Source organism: Aspergillus tubingensis (assembly GCF_013340325.1).
Source record: "Aspergillus tubingensis WU-2223L DNA, scaffold_8, whole genome shotgun sequence".
Lineage (NCBI taxonomy): Eukaryota > Fungi > Ascomycota > Eurotiomycetes > Eurotiales > Aspergillaceae > Aspergillus > Aspergillus tubingensis.
The window spans coordinates 3,728,677-3,747,849 of NW_023336282.1; the positions used below are offsets into that span (position 1 = coordinate 3,728,677).

The 19,173-nt window shown below is 50.6% G+C and overlaps 5 protein-coding genes across 5 annotated transcripts; 2 read left to right on the top strand and 3 right to left on the bottom strand.

The window, feature by feature from the left end:
- Positions 1–919: 919 nt before the first annotated feature.
- Positions 920–2,323, top strand: utr2 (putative cell wall glucanase (Utr2); the record flags this gene model as incomplete). Its single annotated transcript, XM_035502636.1, has 3 exons — positions 920–1,043; positions 1,109–1,546; positions 1,608–2,323. The coding sequence occupies 3 exons, from the start codon at positions 920–922 to the stop codon at positions 2,321–2,323; spliced, it is 1,278 nt and encodes a 425-aa protein (XP_035358529.1).
- A 1,240-nt stretch (positions 2,324–3,563) lies between these two features.
- Positions 3,564–5,406, bottom strand: AtWU_07528 (alkaline phosphatase; the record flags this gene model as incomplete). Its single annotated transcript, XM_035502637.1, has 2 exons — positions 3,564–3,859; positions 3,915–5,406. 2 exons carry the CDS (start codon positions 5,404–5,406, stop codon positions 3,564–3,566), a joined length of 1,788 nt encoding a protein of 595 aa, XP_035358530.1.
- A 483-nt stretch (positions 5,407–5,889) lies between these two features.
- AtWU_07529 (Mth938-like domain-containing protein) lies at positions 5,890–6,705 on the bottom strand (the record flags this gene model as incomplete). The annotated part of the gene is made up of 2 exons (XM_035502638.1): positions 5,890–6,086; positions 6,192–6,705. The coding sequence occupies 2 exons, from the start codon at positions 6,703–6,705 to the stop codon at positions 5,890–5,892; spliced, it is 711 nt and encodes a 236-aa protein (XP_035358531.1).
- A 692-nt stretch (positions 6,706–7,397) lies between these two features.
- Positions 7,398–10,311, bottom strand: hmt1 (putative vacuolar ABC heavy metal transporter (Hmt1); the record flags this gene model as incomplete). Its single annotated transcript, XM_035502639.1, has 3 exons — positions 7,398–8,691; positions 8,752–9,860; positions 9,955–10,311. The coding sequence occupies 3 exons, from the start codon at positions 10,309–10,311 to the stop codon at positions 7,398–7,400; spliced, it is 2,760 nt and encodes a 919-aa protein (XP_035358532.1).
- A 4,411-nt stretch (positions 10,312–14,722) lies between these two features.
- AtWU_07531 (WD repeat protein) lies at positions 14,723–19,108 on the top strand (the record flags this gene model as incomplete). The annotated part of the gene is made up of 2 exons (XM_035502640.1): positions 14,723–14,952; positions 15,277–19,108. 2 exons carry the CDS (start codon positions 14,723–14,725, stop codon positions 19,106–19,108), a joined length of 4,062 nt encoding a protein of 1,353 aa, XP_035358533.1.
- Between the last annotated feature and the right edge of the window lie 65 nt (positions 19,109–19,173).

Below are 19,173 nucleotides of genomic sequence, written 5' to 3' on the forward strand. Positions count from 1 at the left end.
AACATGCCAGATGTGGTCAGAGGGCATCCCATCCAGCTAGGTCATCTCAAGTTACTCGGATAGCTAATCTAAACAAAGGGATAGAAAACCCCCGGGATGTCTCTCCGTCTGCGTGAGGGGGGAAGAGGGGGACAGACAACGTTCTCGAAAGGTTCTCGTGCTGCTGCTGCTGCTGTTGCTGGAAACCGAATACGCCGTATGAGGCCGTGCATTACCAGCAAGGTGAAATTACCTGACGGGTGGGCTACGAGGGTCCCACCGGAACCGCATTCGCATTGAACCGTTCCTTCCACAACGAGGAGAGAGCCAGAAAGTGAAGAGCGCCGACTTTCTAGGCAAGTACTAGAGGCTATATAGTATATGACTTCTCCTATTCCTCCTCCCCAATTCGGGTGACTTCCTTCCTCATTGTACTCGTGGCACAATCCCGGGCTCGTTCTATCGTTACTCGACATCTCTTCCCCGGTTGTCTTCTTCTTCTTCCTCTGCTCTCTTCACTCTTTCTCCTGCCCAGTACTCCTCATCCTTTTTTCTATCCATCTCTCCCTCGGCGGTGATACGGCGATAAGAATACTTACCTCCCGAATTTCCCGCGGTCCCTCATTATCGGCGCAACTTTTGATTGGATTCCCCATCATTCAATTCTCTCGCCGTCTTTATATAGAAACCGGTATCTTTATCCTTCACTGCGGTAAAGAGAAAGGCCAAGACTGAAATTTGGTACGCCCTAACTTTCCTTTGCCACTCAGGCACAGCCAACATTAGAGCCAGTGAATTTTGTGCCTTAATTACTATTAATAAACTAACGGTTTCCCTCTGCAGTGTTGTCTTGCACGTCTCCAGACCAATCTCTAGTGTCTAGCTATACAAGCATCTACTTCCTAGCTCTCAGATCTTTCACTGAACCCTGTCCGCCACGATGGTGCGGTACACTTCTTCCATTCTTTTGGCCTCGTTGGCCGCCACTTCCGTCTGGGCTGCCTCGTCCCCTCCTTCATGCAGTACCAGCTCTCAGTGCCCCGAAGAGTATCCTTGCTGCTCTCGTGCGTTGGTCCCTTTTCAAATTTAGCCCTATGTGGTATTATCTCATCCGCTAATACTCTTTTAGAATATGGACAGTGCGGTACTGGTGCTTACTGCTTGGGTGGTTGCGACCCCATTTCGTCATACTCTCTGGACTCTTGCGTTGGTGAGCCCGTGTGTCAGAGCAAGACCTACAAGTGGGACTCTCTCGATAGTGCCGCGCTGAACACCAAATACCTCGGAAATGCGTCCGAATACGACTGGGTCTACAGCGGCTACCCCAAGTTGGACGATGGAAATCTTCTCCTCACTATGCCCAAGAACACCGTTGGTACCCTCTTTGCGAACAACCACTACGTCTGGTATGGCAAGATTTCCGGCAAAGTCAAGAGCAGCCGTGGTGCCGGTGTCGTCACGGCTTTCATCCTGCTTTCGGACGTCAAGGACGAGATCGACTTTGAGTGGATTGGTGCGGATCTGGCGAATGTCCAGACCAACTATTACTGGCAGGGTGTTCTGAACTGTAAGCCTAACATCGTACCGAATGCAATTCCCAAAACCTGCTGCTAACATGCCTTGTGCAGACAACAACGGCGATAAGGATGCCGTCAACGGAAGTGATACCTTCGATGATTGGCACGAGTATGAAATCGACTGGAAGGAAGATGCGATTACCTGGTCTGTGGATGGTCAGGTCAAGCGGACTCTCACCAAGGAATCGACCTGGAACGAAACTGCTCAGCGCTACCAATACCCCCAGTCCCCATCCAGAATGCAGCTTTCCCTGTGGCCCGCCGGCCAAGCCAGCAATGCACCCGGAACCATTGAGTGGGCTGGTGGCGAAATCGATTGGGACAGCCAGGACATCAAAGACAAGGGTTACTACTACGCCACGTTCAGCGACATCACGGTTGAGTGCTACGATGCCCCGAACGGCACTGTTTCGAACGGAAACAAGTCGTACATGTTCACCAACAAGGACGGGCTACAGCAATCGGTTCAGATCACCAACAATGACACCGTGCTTGCATCTTTTGGCGCCACCGGTCTCGACATGGATCTCGGTGCCAGCGACTCCAGCAGTTCCGGAACGAACGGCACGGTTCCTGAGAACCAGGGAGGTTCAGGAAACGTACCAGGCAGCACCAGCAGCACCACTAGTGGCAGCTCAAGTACCTCTTCTGGATTCAGCCAGGGCAGTAGCACCGACACGAGCGGTGCCCCCTCCCAGAATGAGCGAGTCATGAGAGGCTCATTCTTTGCTGCCTTGGTCGCAGTTGTCGTTCTGGTCGCTCTCTAAGGAGAGACTCGACAAGCAACCATCATCTTCACTTCTTGGATATTCTTATTCACATAGCTCGATTCTCGGTGCATGCCCCTCCTTTACGACTTGTGTTATCATTCTTAATCCTCTTTACTGTTCTATACCTGGCGCTCCGAACGCCCGTCTTTGATCGGATCTTGTACTTTATGTTTTTACCCCCATTGGATGTCTTTATGGTTCTTATGACTGCGCCTGGGTGGTTGCGATTTTACTCTGTCATGGACATGACTTGAATACACATACTAATACCCCTTTTCCGCTGGGTAATCAGGTGCCCGGTAGTTGGACGTGTTTATTTTTCTTTCCCTGGTCTGGTGTTTGCATGGTAGATTACTGAATGCCAATGAGTTATTTGGTCTGGCAGACAAGCGAATACCGAAATAGGACTAATGTACATCACTTTATTTTACCGGATGATACCGAAGAACAAGTTGCAACGTACAAGTAGCTACACCCTCTCCGTCGGAAACCCCCAACCCTCTTCCCCATTGAGACAGAAAGAAAGGCTTTACAACATACAAATACACTCTCTCAACATCACCAACCCTACCACTACTAATTGCCCGCTCTTCCTAAGCAACTCATCACCCACCAATCAACTACCAATCACTCTAATATGACTAACTCAGACCTAATATACTACTGGACCAGGTTAAAACACAGTAGCAATGTACCATCTACATCGGAATAATCCACCCTACCCCCGATGTAGACACTATGTCTTCTCGCTGCTGCAGAGTTAGCCATATGAGAGAATGCTGTATCAGCAGATTGAAATAACTTCTTGCGGAGGGAGAGAGACGGATTGCTGTTTTGGGATGCCGGTGGGGGGGAGAACTGCTGTGAGCCTGTTGTTGGTAGGGGGGGGAGGTCCACGGATATGGATGGGATTTTACTAAGTAGGATATGAGATATTGGGGGAGTGATGAGAATAGTAGTATAATAGTTACTTGGTTATGCGTGTATTGTGCATTATACGGTTTGCTATCGGAGGTGACGAAAGTGAAATATTAAAGGCTCCAAAGAAAGCATTCTGATAGTTCATATAAACTGATTTGTGGTTGTGGATAACGCCAAACACCCTCACCGAAGTATTATGCAACATTGGTTAATTTAAATCATCATTTGTCAAGAGTTGTTGTATAAATGGCAAGATGGATATTTCATGATTAACGATTTAGACGTGATAGAAATAATCGTGACAAGTGTATCGGCTTCAGTGGCTCTCGCCACAGCTGCAGCCTCGTTCGGAGAGTCCGCGCTTGCGGAACTCGCCGTGGTAGGTGTCTAGGCCTTCGGTTCGGACATCCTGGCCTAGAGGGTCGCCGAGCCAGCCAAAGGGGCTATCTTCGGAAGACATGGTCCAGTAGTCGGAGGAGAGGAGCTTCTTGGTCGTGCTCTTGAGGTCCAGGTCTAGGAAGTCGGCCAGGAAGTCGCCGACTTCGGTGTTCTCGTGGTTGCCCGCCAGGGGAAACGCAAGTTTTCCGGAGGCGTAGATGTTGACATCGACACCTGTATTGAGATTAGTACGTGATCGAAGGGGTTAATATAGCTGGTGGTATCATACCGGAATGTCCGTGGGTGGACCACCCAATTTGAGCCCTGCGGCTGACAATATCCGCAAAGACGTACTGGGGGTCATATGGGTAATTGGGATCGAGAACGGCGTTGATCTCCTCATCCGTGACATCTGTGATGCCAAGGTCGTTCTCAATGAGGTTGCGAACGAACTTGTGCTGTTTATCTTCGTCTGTTTCGGTGGCGAGATAGTTCACTAGCTTCTTGTTGACATATTCCGAAGAGTGACTGGCATTGGCGAGGACACCGGGAAGCCATTTGTAGTCGGGGTATTCGGGCTGTAGCTGACGTGCGACTGACAAGCCTCCAGTCTCGTGGTCGGAGGTACTCACAACCACTCCCGGAGTCGAGTCCTGCTCTAGGAACTCCAGCACGGCCGCAAAGGCCTTGTCATATGCCAAGACTTCATTGACTTGAGCAGCTGGGTCGTTTCCATGGCCAGCATGGTCGATGCGCGAGCCCTCAATCATGAGGAAGAATCCTTGCTCACTGTCGGCGGTGGCCTGACTGAGAATCGTCAAGGCGGTGCGAGCCATCTCCTCAAGAGAGGGGTACACGTCATTCTGGCTGCGGCGGTCGATCTCAAAAGGGATGTCTTTTTCCGCAAAGAGCCCCAGTAGTGGCAGCTTGCCTTCAGTGCCTCCATTCAGAGAGTCAAACCCGGCTCGATCATCCATGTAATGGTATCCACCCTCCTTCGCCAGCTCGACAAGGTCACGGTCATCGCCCCGACAGCTTCCATCGGTCGAGTTGGGCAAGAAGTGACACCGACCTCCACCCATGATAAGATCCACCACCCTGCCCAGCGGGTGCTCCCCAATTTCCTGTTCCGCAATCCGGTCTTCGTACTGTCGGAGATTCACATGTGAAGCAAAGCAAGCCGGTGTCGCATCGGTGATACGGGTCGTCACTACCAGCCCTGTCTTGTAACCAGCCAAGGAGGCAGCCTCGAGGACGGTGCCACACGGCGAATGGTCAGGAAGCACGGAGATGGCGCCGTTGTAGCTCTTATGACCACACGAGAATGCCGTCGCACCGGCCGCGGAATCCGTCACAAGGCTAGAGCTAGATCGAGTACGGGAGGTACCGACAAAGTGCTTGTCCAGGACAAGGACATCGTCAGCGGGAAGCCCTTGTGTGAGTTGTTTGTAGCTCCTGGTCATGGACAGACTAGCGGGGCCCATGCCGTCGGACACCATGAAGATAAGGTTCCGTTTGCCAGCGGGCTTCGTCCAGGGATCTTTCGAGCGATCTGGACCTCGATTGGATTCATGTTGGTAAACGACGGAAAGGACGATGACAGCTACTGTAGCAATGAGGGCCCAAGTGAAGAGGCCGAGCTCTTTCCAGAAGCTCCATCTGCGGCGTCGGTCACGGTCGGTGCGGATCCCGGTTAGCAGGGCGTCCTCTTCCTCGGCATTCCGAATGGAGGAATGGTCGGACGAGGGGCGCTGGGCCAAGAGAGGCTCTTCACGCGCCATAGTGTTGTGAGAGGCCCTCTAAGAATGGATAGAGGAAGAATCAGATGAACGGGGAAGAATAGAACATGGGAGGAGAGATGGGAGGTTGGACAGGAGGAGGTGAGTAACAGGCGGGAAGATCGTCCGGGGTTGCACTTGTTGGCCTGAGCTAACCCCCGATTAGTCCAGGCCACTATCTTGCTGTTTCGGGTATCGCGCCGCCCGGGGATCGCCGTCGACGTCACATGGATCCTGACACTAGTGATGCTATACAGCACTAGACCATAACACTAGGCTAATATGACAGTAAACCTCATTATCTATTATACATACATACAAGAGTGGATGGGACATTCGAAAAGGGAGAGGACTTCCCCAAGATAACAACAACAACATTCGCAACGGTAGCCCCCAATATCACAGTGAGCCACCGGGTAGCCCCATAATATCCAGGGTCCAACAACCCCTAATATGACCGCTCAGACACCAGCTCAAAAAGAAACTCTACCTCCCCTTCCAACCGATCGGAATCATAGCAGCTGCAATCTCCGATACACCTCGCTCCGTAGCCAGCAAATTGAACTGCGCAGCAGCATTCCTCGTGTCCAACACTTCCACCCGAACTCCCAGAGAATTGATATGTCTCTTAGTCTCCGGCGACAGAGGGAACACAGTCTCTCCCATACCAATAATCAACATATCTAGACACCATCAAAAGACACAGATTAGCCACGCATTTCCAAAATCAATAGGCCATCACACAACCACCCCCGTAGCCAAGAGAAGGAACAAATGCAAAAACATACCCGGACGAGGCCAAACGAGATCCAAAATTCCCCACGCATGCTCCGGGACCTCAAACTGGCCCTTCTGATTGACCATACTGTTCTTCCCTGCTTCAGCACCCTGCCACGGCCGCCAGACAAAGGCTTCTCCGCCAACAAGGAACACTCCGTTCCCACCGGTGATCTTGACGCCATTGTCCAGATGAAATCCCGTATCTAGAGTAGCGTCGATAGCGGTCGTCGGGGCGGGGATATTGCCTAGCACGTTGAGTGCACCAAAGTCCGTCTGGGTGTCTTCCTTGGACGGCGGGCCGCGGTCTCGGCTGGAGGGCTTTGCGCTGTGAGCGCGAGGGATCATCCGGGTCGGACGAGCATCGTTGCTGTTGTAGCGGTGGAAAGTGAGGGGGGAGGAGGTAATCCGAGCGAGAGGGGAGATTGAGCGAGATGCGAGTTGTGTGCAGATTGCGCTGGCGCCGCAGTTGGGGGAGATAGAGGTGCGCAAGGCGCGGAGGAGTTGGGGAGACGGAGGGTGCATTGTTAGGCGTTCGATGTTGTGTAATACTGCAAAGGTCTCTATTTTCTTCTAGCGAGTATAGAGTATCGAAAAGACTGTAAAGTATTCCGACCCTGTGAGGTTCTCGAGGCCAGTCGAAGAAGTTGGCAGTATCCGTTGTCTGAAGAAATGAAGAGCGGAGCAGCCGAGCTTGGGAAATCGAGAATCCGGAGGTTGACTGCCTCAGGCAATGCAACCCCGGCCTGGCGGCAATTAGCCAATGGAACGCCCGCAAATAGTAAACGTTCTTCACAGCAATGTAACAAGGTTCTATTATACTACAAGGTTCGACGGAGATACACAAAAGAATCTTATGGAATTAAATACTAACGGATGCTATCGATCAGTATCGTAGATGTCGTGTGTCAAATGCAACTAGTCTAATAATTTTTTATTCACGGTTCCAACCATTTTGTACGTCCCTTACCGAAAAAAAGAAAAAGGGGGCGAGGTTGATGTTCGATATAAAATGACAAGTGAACAATGTGTCATGTAGTCGTGAGTCGCTTGAAATGCAATTGCCCCTAAGGGAGCATTTACAAGGGGAAGATAGCCCCGGGCGATTCTGTCAAACCCAATAAGATGCTATATCTCCCACCCCGTCATTCACAAACGTTCAACGCGGGTGCAGAGGCGTCTCCGTCTGGAGTTGGCTAGCTATACCTACCGAGTGCTCACCGAGCTGTCTCCTGTCCTTTGCGGCCATCGTCACCGGGCTTGTTGGCCGGCTTCCGGTCCTCGTCGGACTGACTGGAGCTATCATCGGCGGCACCCGATGTAGATGCGCTACGCAAGCGTTGAGCGCGATCTTGAAGCACTTGGGCTTCCGCAGCGGCCCTCTGGGCACGAATCTGTTTACGCCACATGCTGGCATACCGGCCTTTCATTGCCAGCAATTGATCGTGAGTGCCACTTTCAGCCACTCGGCCTTCATGTAAGACTACTATTCTGTCCGCCGTAGTAATGGTACTCAGTCGATGAGCAATGACAAGCATCGTCCGCCCACGGGAAAGGCTTGACAGCGCGCCCTGGATGTGCTCCTCGGTTTCTGTGTCCAGCGCAGCAGTCGCTTCATCCAGAAGAATAATTCGCGGGTTCTTGAGAATGGTCCGAGCAATGGCAACCCGCTGCTTCTCTCCGCCGCTGAGTCGGAGACCGCGCTCACCGACCTTAGTATTATATCCATCGGGGAAGGACATGATCTTGTCGTGGATGCTGGCAGCACGGCAAGCTTCATAGACCTCCTCATCCGTCGCGTCCTGATTGGCATACTTCAAATTGTACATCAATGTCTCGTTGAAGAGCACCGTGTCCTGCGGCACAACTCCGATGTGCTTTCGGAGCGAATCGATCTTGATACTTTCCACGTCGTGCCCATCTACACGGATACGGCCCCTCGTCGCGTTATAGAACCGGAAGAGTAGACGGAAAACAGTAGATTTTCCTCCGCCTGACTCACCCACCAGAGCTGTGGTTGTCCCAGGCTCGCAGCGGAACGTCAGCCCATTCAAGGCTGGTTTCCGGGTGTCATATGAGAACTCGACATTTTCGAACATGATATCACCCTTGCAGACTGGCAGGGGCCTGGCGCTGGGTCGATCGACCACGGTGGGCTGTTCCCTGAACAGTTCCAACAGCCGCTCTGAGTTGATCATGGCTGACTGGATGGAACGGTAGAAGGTGCCAAAAAAGTTCAAGGGCCCTTGCAATTGGGCCATGTATGTGAGGAGTGAAACAAACTGCCCAACATCCCGCTGTCCTAACGATACCTGATAAGCCGCGATAAAGCATGCAATCAGCAAACCTAGCATGAAAACGGTGTTCTGCGATGTATTCAGCAGATTGAGGGAGAAGAGAACGTGGTATTCGGCCTTCTGGAAGTCAGACACAGCATTTCTGTATCTGCCAAACTCATAGTCCTCCGCATTGAAGTATTTCACGGTTTCATAGGAGACCATAGAATCGTTCCTAGCCATACTATAAGCTTTGCACAAAATTGAGTATTAACCGGTAATGTTGTGTACTTACTTAACGGCGTCTTCTTGCCGGGACTTGTTGACCATCTCTCTGCGGATTTCCGCTCGCCATTGTGCCATCCGCACGGTGACGTAGAGGTAGCAGAAAGTGACGATAGTCACCACGAGCGCATAATAAGCGTCCAGGAAGACAAGGAAGAAGACGATCGCAACACAGAGGTCAACCAACATAGGGACGACCTGAAAGGTGACTTGTTCGAGAAATGTGTTGATCGAACTACCTTTGCTCAGGGCAGATAGCACCTCACCCGTCTTCTTCCCAAGGTGGAAATCGAGACTCAGTCCATGTACGTGCTCGAAAGCCGCAGTCGAGAGCTCCATGTAGGAGTACTGGCTCACAGGTATCCATAGATTAGACCGCAAAGAACCGATGAGACCCTGGTTGCCCTGCAACCACCGGTAGAGAATGTAGAGGCAAATGTTGAACCACGGAACTCGAAATTCGCCATCTTGCTTGGAGAGCATGTTGGTGATGACACCTGCCTGGTAAGGAACCAGCACATTGACGATCCGTTGCAGTACAATGAGCAAGAAGCAAATGACCACTACTATCTGCAACCGACGAGATTTTGATGGCCATAGGTATGGGAAGAATAGTGAGTAACCGCTAAGATACTCCCACCAACTAGTCGACGGAACAGTAGTCGGGCGAACCCACGGATCGGCGGGCTTGGAAGCCTGCGCGTGACCATTCGTTGAGCCGTAGGCATTCCCATTTTCTGCGTGGTGGCCGTTAAGTAATCCCGTGGTCTCATTGACCCCATTGACGTGGCCGTGGGCCCTTTTGGAGTTGAAGTTGATCGTATTGAACATGTAGGACATGACCATAGCCATGAGGAACAGTACCCGGACACAGTTCAGAACTACCTCCGCTAACTCCCACGGCGTTATGCCTTGTCTCAGACGACCACCAACAGGGTTCCCAACCACAGGTTCGCGGTGTACGTCGGAATAGATGGAGAGGGAGGTGCCTAGGATACCCAGTTCAATCGGAATCGCCACTAGCCATGGAATAAATTGGGCGAAGGTTGGAGAGGGGTTTGTATCCAACAAAGAGACGAGTATGATCGCGTAGTCGAAGAATGAGCCCACGACATAAATCTAGTATCATTAGCGACTACGTCCCTCCCGTTTCTTGAGGTTCCAACCCAAGCTTGGGTCAGAACTAAAAGCTGAGGCGAGGCAGAGGACTTACCACCACTGATTGGCCACACCACCAGTGTTCCGATCTTGCAATCATAACATGGGCCACATTAAGGGCACCATCCGCGGCGATTGTCAGAAGTACGCCGACAGACAACCACTTGAACAACAGTTTTGTGCGTTCTGAGAACTTTTGCGGTGCCCTGATCACGGTCATTGTACTCCGGGACCGTTTGGGGAGTGGTCGCCCACCGGGGCCGGTATGTACGGCATTGGCGTTCTTGTTCGCATTTCTAGCCGTAACAATGGAGCTCGCAATGAAGGAGGCGACAAATATGAGGAGCAGAATAATGGGCGATGCGATGCGCAGATACGCCACCATATCGCGAGTTGCGTGTTTGTAACCCATGATGTGCAGTCCTCCCAATTGGCCGATATAGAATCAGAAGACCATTTAAGGTATTTCCATGACCTAGCGACCACCTTCCTCTTCTAGATTGACGCCGAAGACCGCAAGATGCGACAGGTCCACACTCGTGAGATGACGGGGATATATTGTAATAGGATGGTAGGAGGCGAAAGCTGCTCCGAGATTTTTGGCGATCGAAGGAGCCAAAAGTTGTAATGGACTGGGGGTGGATCGACAAACACGTGGGAAGAGTAGCCTCTTTTTCGATCTTCTATTAAGCTTAGGAATGGAGGAGAAATGTCTCTCTCTTAACCAAAAACGACAGGCGGAATAAGAAAAGAGGAAAAAAAGAAAATAAAAATGTCTCGTAGAAAAGTAAAGGGCAATGGAAGAGTAGGGGGAGAAAATAAAAAAAAAGTTTTGTTCAATAAGTACAGGAGAAGAATACAGATAGGCTAATCCCGAAACTATAAGAGAGGAGTGAAAAGAAACAAGATCCGGGAAAGACTTGCACCAGGGAAGATGATATCAAGCAGGGAAAACAAAGAAGCCCCAGCAGGGAGGGGAAAGGCCAGCGGAAGAGAGGGAAGGAGGAGGGAAAGACGGAAGAAAGAAAAGAGCAGGTAGGGAAAGACAGGAAGAGAAGATAGCAAGAGGCAACACGCGAGAGGAAAGGATCGTTGGAGGATACAAATAGTAACTGGACGGTCGAGGAAGAATGACGGTGTGGATGCGAAAGCAGCAGTCGAGAACCCAGACTAGCCGGACCCAAAGCTACTCCAAGCTTGGTTGGCTTCGGAAGGCGAAAAATAGGAATCGGATCCAGCTGAACCAGAGTAGGGGGATCAAATCAAATAAAATAAAAATCAATTTATTTATTTAGTTTGTACGAAGAAGAAGGATTGTAATTAAAACAAATGATTTATTTAAATCATAGGAACGGTCAGTCGCTCTTCTTTGCTTTCCTTTTCTCTTTCAACGGTCGGTTTGCTTTGCTTTGCTTTTATTTTATTCCTATTTAATCCATTTTATCTCATTTTCTTTATTTTTTGGGGGGGGTGAAATTCTTCGAGGATGATCAGATGCAAAATCGGAGGTTTTTATTACATGCCTCTTGCTTTTTCTTTTTCGTCATTTTCGTCCTTTTTCTTTTTATTTTTCCCTCTTCCCCCCATATTCCTTTGCATGCTGTTCCTCCCCACCATTGCTTAAATGTTACGTGTCGAGGAGCAAGGTGTGGCTAAAACAGCCCAAAGTAGACAAAAAAAAATTATTAAATATTAAATGTGTTTATTTTTTTGTCTTTTTCTCAAAAGGCGGAGAAAAGGACGGTGTGCTGAAATGAATGATCAAACTACAGTGTTGTACGTAGCTGTTTGTCAATTCCAGTAGGAAGTAAGTACCTGCTGAGGCGCTGTTCATGGCCATTTTCTCGGGTCGGGGTGGATTTGACCAAATGATTCGTGCCCAATGGGAACAGGGGTTGGAATGAAGGTTCGAGACTTGAGGACAATTCGGCCGCCGACGGTCACGAACCCTCAAGAAGCATTTAGGAAAGAATGGAAGCCTGAGTAAATGACTGACTTACTACTCTGTTGAGTACTAGCAGCTATACTAACTGTGGGGTACAAGAACCCAACTCCTGGGGCTTGAGACTATATGATTCGAGCGAGACATACTTGTTGCATACATACATGATCATACTGCTACTTACACACAGCTACTAGTACTACCACTGCGTACTGCGATAAAGTTACTATGTACATACTACCACCAGCTACAGGTAGATACTCGGTACAGTAGGTAGCTGAGAGCCAACCTGTGAGTGGAAGGGTAGAGATCGTTGTGTAACCCTCGATAGAGGAGAAAGAAGCAAGAGAGATTGACGATCTTTTCAGGGCTCAGATGTAAACACTGACTGTAAACTAAAAAATACAAAGGGAAAAGGCCAACAGGAGGGGGGAAAACTCAGGGCGTAAGGATAGTGTGGTCGTGACAGATCTCGATGGAGGAGGGCGAGGCGCAGATCGATGCGAGAGGTAACCCGCAGCGGACGAATGATGGAAGGCCTGGCCTGCAACAGCAAATAGCCGTCCGGGGATTCCCTGGAAAGCTGTTTGCTGGGATGCCTGAGCAGCTCCTTGAATGGCTGCTGCTGGCCTGCTGAGACTTGAGAGATGTGAGAGACAGAAGGACACATCACTCCTGCTGGCCCCTTCCCACGATCTTACCGGTCCCCCTTGGTTAGTATAGTATATATGAACATGGATCATTTTTGATTGATCGAGTCCTTCAAAAATCATGCAGGAGGGATGATCTTTGGGTGCCGTAGGTGGCTGACAGCTTCAGGGACGGTATTCAAAAGGAAATGTGGTCCGGTCGCTTTCTCCATGGTGGGCGAGAAAATCCATCCGATTTAACCTGAAAGGCAAAGTATATAGCAGTCACTAGAAGTCTTGGACCGTTTAGTTTGGAGAACAGGGCGGAGAATTTCTTGCTTCAAGGGCAACGCAACGCAACACCATGATCATGGTGTCCGTTATTATCACCCGACCAAAAAAAGTTCCCCCCCTCCTCTCCGCTGTATGACCCAGCAGTCGGTCGCTACAATGCGGGGAGGGCTGGAACCGATCATGTTCTTCAAGTTGAGACTGCATCGCCATTGCCATTTCGACGAGTCATTCCTGGTACTAGTCTTTTAGCTTGTCCCACCCAGCAAGTCCCGAGTGTCCGGATGATCTAAAACCGCGCCTGGAATGTACGGCCCTGGATGCGCCTCTCCCCTCCACCCTCCCTTTAAGTGAAAAAAAGTAAGACATGACATGACTACCACTGCCTATCGGTTTCATGAGGCTTGAGTAACTTCTTGCTGTTGTTGCATGGTAGAGCTTCCGATAGGTGGACACTGCAAATTAAGCACGTTGCTGGGGGTTGGTCAAATAACCCTCGACAGCTCTAGCTGTAGTAACCTCTCCCTCCCTCTCTCCTCTCTCTCTCCCTCTCCCTCTCCAAGTACTGTCAACAAGTGCCAGAAGCTAACCCAACTTTGTGAGGTTAGCAGTAAGCGTCATTGGAGCCGATCGAACCCATCCACCGTTATGAATTCACACACCGCCTTGAAACCTGCATGCAGGTCGGATTTCCTCCAGCCTTTCCTAATCTGCACCCGTCCATCCTTCCGTTCATCCAGAACAGTTCTCCGAAACCAACCATTCGATTGCTCTTTACCCATGGTAACCACTTGATTAGCGTCAACGCGTCGATAGATAGCTAAATGTTTGTCTGAACGGGCCCCATGCTGTACTTTTGACACTCCCCTACTTGGAGGGGAGGGGCTAGACAAGTCTACTTTTGACTTTGTGAGTTATCAGCTGAACAGATCGGATTTGTAAATTTAATTTGTTTTTTTCTTTTTTTTTTCTTATTCTACGTTCTTCGCCCTTCTTTCCTGGAATTCACTGCTTGTCAATTGACTCTGCTCATGGACCTCGCATCTCACTTTCTGATTCTGGGGGAAGGATGGACGAAATTAGGAACCATGATGGAGAGGATACGGCACGCTAAACCCACTCAGGAGCTGCACATCACGGGGTGTTGCCACGCTGGGGTGGGTTACCTAATAACCCACTAGCGCGTACTCATTAGCTCCGAAACCGGACTAGACTATATCGGGGAGGAAAGGCCCGGATGGGAAACTGAGGTTCAAGCGGGATTATTATGGATTGGATCGGGTGTCAAAAGCAAAGGCGGGAAATGGACTATTATGGTTATACTACTCATGAACATGATTGTACAGAGGCTTTGGTACAATGAAAGAACTAAGCTTAAGCTGTAGTAGAACTACGATCTGCAGTTATCTGAATCATGAGAGCTTTGATCAACTGAAGCAAGTAAGTATTAGTAACAATTGACCAAGGTAGTACTTAGCTGGCTATGATGCCAAATATATATCACTATATTGTTAGTGGTAACCATCTTCAAGTTCATGTACATCCCATTAGTGGTATAATTTTAAATTCAAGTTTACAAACTAGTAGCATAATTTCCACTGCATAGTTTACTCGCATAGTGCAGGCTGCCTGAAATCATCCCCACTCGTTCTTTTTCCGTGAGGGAATTGGAGTTGGAAAGTCACCAGTTCAACCTCATCACAAACACAAACCACTACTACCGAACTTCAGCCCATCCACATCCACATCCTCACCTCACCCAAACTCCGCCTCCCCCTTTCCTTTTCTTTTTTTTCCCTTTTCCCCACCACCACCACCTCCTTCTTCTCCTTTCAGTAACTATCACAGTTTTGTACTTGTCATCGGAACCCATTCGTTTGCCAGGATGGAGCCCCGATCTCATTCGGGTTAACGTGTTCTGTGGCTGAGTGATCTCTTGACACACCTCCAGGCTGGCAATCATGTCCGACTTCTCACGATTGCCCGCCCGAGGCAGCTCCTCGCCAGCACCTCCGCCTCCCCCACCACCAGCTCCCGTGCAACAAAGTCACAAATATTCCAACCGCGCGGCCAGTGCTCTGGCAAGATTCGCCCAGCCCTTCTTCTCAGGGTCTCGACCTCCTAGCCCGCACACGGCGGGAAGTCGTGCAGATTTGTCTGCTGGTCCCCGTTCAACAAGGTCCAAGTCATTGTATAGCTCACCTTTGCTCCTCCTCCTCCTCCCCCCCCCCTTCCCCCTCCTTCTCTCCCCTCCCTTAGCACACCTACATAAATTACTCTTTATTAGCTACCCACTTTGTTTTCCTTACTACTAGCTGACCCCCCTCCCTACCCGCTTTGTCCCTTGCTTCTTTATTTGGCTCCCCTCCAGTTTCATCCGATTCGCCGCCTTTTCACGCGCTTTCTATGCTAGATCATGCACCACTTTCTTCTTGCGAGAACCTTTGCAGACAAAATACTGGGAGGGAAAAAATAAGAAAAAGAAAAGAAATTGATCTGTTAACATTTCCACTAGACCTGGAGCATCCCAAACTGTTACGCATAAGACTGGTATTCCTATTGCCGCTCTAGATATCTCCCCGCAGCGGACACATGCAGTCATTGGCGGAAAGGAGATTCTGAAGACCATTCGCGTTTCGCCTGATCATTCTTCCGAGGAATTCAATCTTCGCAATGCTATCATCAGTTATTCATCCACCCACCATGGTGGCAGTGGACTCTCCGCCCGGCATAAAGACCAGCTGACTGTGAGAGATGTCAAGTGGTCACATGGTGAATATGACCAGATTATTGCCACGGCGGTGGCCAATGGCCGCATCGTGGTGTATGATCTGCGCCGAACTGGCTTGGAATGCTGCCGATTCCAGGGCCACAGCCGCCAGGTCCATCGGTTAGCCTTCAACCCGCACCATGCGTCATGGCTTCTATCGGGGAGTCAGGATTCTTCCATCCGAATGTGGGACTTGCGGACAGCTTCTGCGGAACGTGGCGTCTTGGTGTGTGGGAGCCTGGATCTGTTCCACGGTAACAGTGATGCCGTCCGGGATATCAGGTGGTCGCCAACCGACGGGGTCATGTTCGCAACTGCAACAGACAGCGGTGCGATACAACTGTGGGACTGCCGCAAGTCAAGTGCTCCGTTGATGCGGATTACTGCCCATGACCGCCCGTGCTTCTCGGTAGACTGGCATCCTGATGGGAAGCACATCGTCAGCGGTGGTACAGATAGACAAGTGAAAGTCTGGGATTTTTCTTCTTCTGCTGAACGCCGACAGAAGCCAACCTTCCAATTTCGGACCCCTCAGGCAGTTCTCAACGTCCGATGGCGTCCTCCGTCGTGGGCTAGGGAACCGGAGGGCTCTGGTGATTGGCAGTCATCCCAAGTAGTGACATCTTACGACAAGGAAGATCCGCGAGTTCATCTTTGGGATCTTCGCAGGCCACACATACCGTTCCGCGAATTCGATCGGTATGATGCTCACGCTACTGACTTGCTCTGGCATTCCAAGGACCTGTTATGGACAGTAGGTGAAGCTGGGGCCTTCACTCAAACTGATATCCGATACGCTCCTCAGGTTATCAACCAACGCCCGACCTGCTCGGTGGCTTGGAGTCCGAGCGGCGAAGTCCTAGCCTTCGCCCAGAAACGTCCCCAACGTAGTACTCTTGGTCTCAGCACCACTGAGTTCGTGGGCCCTCAACATGAAGAGAACAACAGTGGTGAGGTTTTGAGTCAAAGCCCTGCAGAAGATGTTCTCGATGAGACTTCATTTGCTTCTATCCGCCATCGGCATAGCAAGTCGAGTAGTGTTCGGCCGTCTAAATCCTTAGGCAGTACCCCGCCTGGTGTGGGGGATCTCATTCCTATTCTCCCATTAGAGAAGGTTTTGTCGAAGATGAAACCTCCCGAGGCACGCCAGATTGGAGCAGTTGGAGGCATTCCGGGCGCTACAATGGATCGAGATACCTTTCAATACTTGGCATCCAATTACTCTTCTCTGCTCGATGGTGCTGATGCTGTTCGCATGGATAAGTTTTCATCCATGCTCGAATCACTAGACCACAATGCACAGTGCTCGGAGGACGTTTCTCTTCTCAAACTAGCGCAAACTTGGCGCATTATCAAATTTGCTGTCGTCCAAGAGCTCGAGACCAGAGCTAGAGAGCAGCGTCGCAACTTAGACAAAGGGCCTCGCACCATGAAGAAAAAATCATCCAAGGAGGGTCCTGTTTCTGAGAAACCACGGGTGGTCGAAGATGGGAGACAGGACAAATTGAAAACCAGGATGTTCAAGGGGGTTGTGGAAAACGAAACATTGAAGCTTCCACTAACAGACTCTGAAAGCGCGTCAAATATGACGACGCCTCTCGCGCAGCCATTGCCTGACTCCCCTCTTGGGTCTTTGGACAGCTCGACTTCGCACATGACATCTTTGAATGACAACACGGAAATGAAGCCTCTTCCACCGTCGGTTCTCAGCTCTAATCAGGGCACCATGACGTCGAATGATTGGTCATCGATGTCAGATATTGATCCACAGCCAGTCCATCAATTACAGCATCGTCAATCTGATGCAAGTGAAGATGCCCCTATCCCACCTGACAGTCTGCCCTCCGAGCCAGGACCTGCTCCGGTGCTTCAAGATAACGGGGAAGACCAAAGATCTGCCCCTCGAGCCATCTCTGGCAGAACAGATTGGCATTTGGGCGCTTCAAAGGGGACTTCTGAGGTAGACGAATACGACCAGAAACTGGAGGACAAGAAAGCAGCTATTCGCGACTATAGGACCTTTCCCAAGAAGGTTCTCTCATTAGAATCTCCTATGGTGCCTATTAAACCGCCTGGTTTCCACCGGCATGAGTCCTCGGAGAGCTTCCCCATGTTCTCAGCCTCAACAGAGAGCTCCCATCCGTCCAAATCAATGGCCACATCGTTATCTTCAGCAGCGAAGCTGTATGAGGCTCGCGAGGACGGAGATGTTGACCAGGAAGCGGCTACTGCAGAGCCTGGTAACAGCTATACTGAAGTCAAGGCGTCAGTCCCAAGGGCTATTCCTGTAATTGACAAAGCTACTCAGGGTTGTGAGACATTAGAAAGTATTCCTGATTCAGAGCATATACACCTCGAGCGACCGTCTAGTCCCCCTACTCTTCTGAAAGAGAGTCGGCCTCTGAATGCTCCAGGTCAAGAAGATGAAGATCCAGTGCAGAACGACTTGACAGCCAGTGGAGGAACTAGTGAGTTGATTGGTGTGACTGTCCCCGTCAGCCCTGACGTGACAACGAACAAGCCCTGGAGCGTTGAAATGCTTTTCAAAGAAGCAATTCGACACTACCATAGTGGGAACCACGTGGACATCCAGTCTGCTGCACACTTACTGCAGAAGCTACGAATTCTTTTCAAGGACTGCGAGAAGATTCTTCCCGACGATGAGGCAGAATACATATTCAGAGCTTACAACGAGCAGTTGGTGCGCCAGTCAATGTACATCGAAGCTGCCGAGCTTCGACTTTTATGTGTCCCGTCTTACCCAGCAGTCTACGAATACGCCCAGGGGGACACATTCATGAACGTGTTTTGTTTCACATGCAAACGTCCTTACGAAAACCCAAAGACCGATAATACGCGTTGTCATCGCTGTAACACTCCCCAGGAGCCATGCGCCATATGCATGAGCCTTGACCCGCCACCTGAGTGGGTTGCAGAGCTCTCCAATGCATCCGCCCATTCAACTCCAGAGCTGACCTCCGAGGCCGCATCACACGCACTCTCATCATCACATTCTTCACTGAGAACCGAACCCATTCCCCAGAGTGAATTACAGCGTCTCGACACTCTTCTCTCCGATCCATCGCAGCACCCTCGACCCAAAGGATCCACTCTCTGGACCTGGTGCCAAGGCTGCGGCCACGGGGGTCACTTGGCTTGCATAAGCACATGGTTAAACGATATCTCCATCAGCGAAGGTGGTTGCGCTACTCCAGGATGTATGCATGATTGCGGCCCTGGCCCACGTCGCGAACATAACCGCTCCATCCTGCTAGAGGAATCGAAGAGACGTGACACTGCCGGCCGAAAAGCCGGTGTAGGCTTCATCAAAAGAGACACATGGACGAAAGGAGAAAGCAGAGCCGTCGAGAAAGTTCGCGGCATGCTAGGCGTCGGTGCATCAGCCGGGAGCGCTTCCACAACAGCTACCACCGCAACAAGTGGTGGGCCTAGCGGGGCTTCCACTAGCACAATGTCACCCAAGAAGGTGCGATTGATAACGCCCAGTGAACAGGGTCAACCGCGTCGAAGTGGTCCGCGAACTAGTCTTGGAGGCATAAGTGGGCTTAGCGGCTAAGTCAAGGCACGTACCTTTTGGTTCTCCCTGTCTAGATGTATTTATTGCAAGGGATCCGGACTATT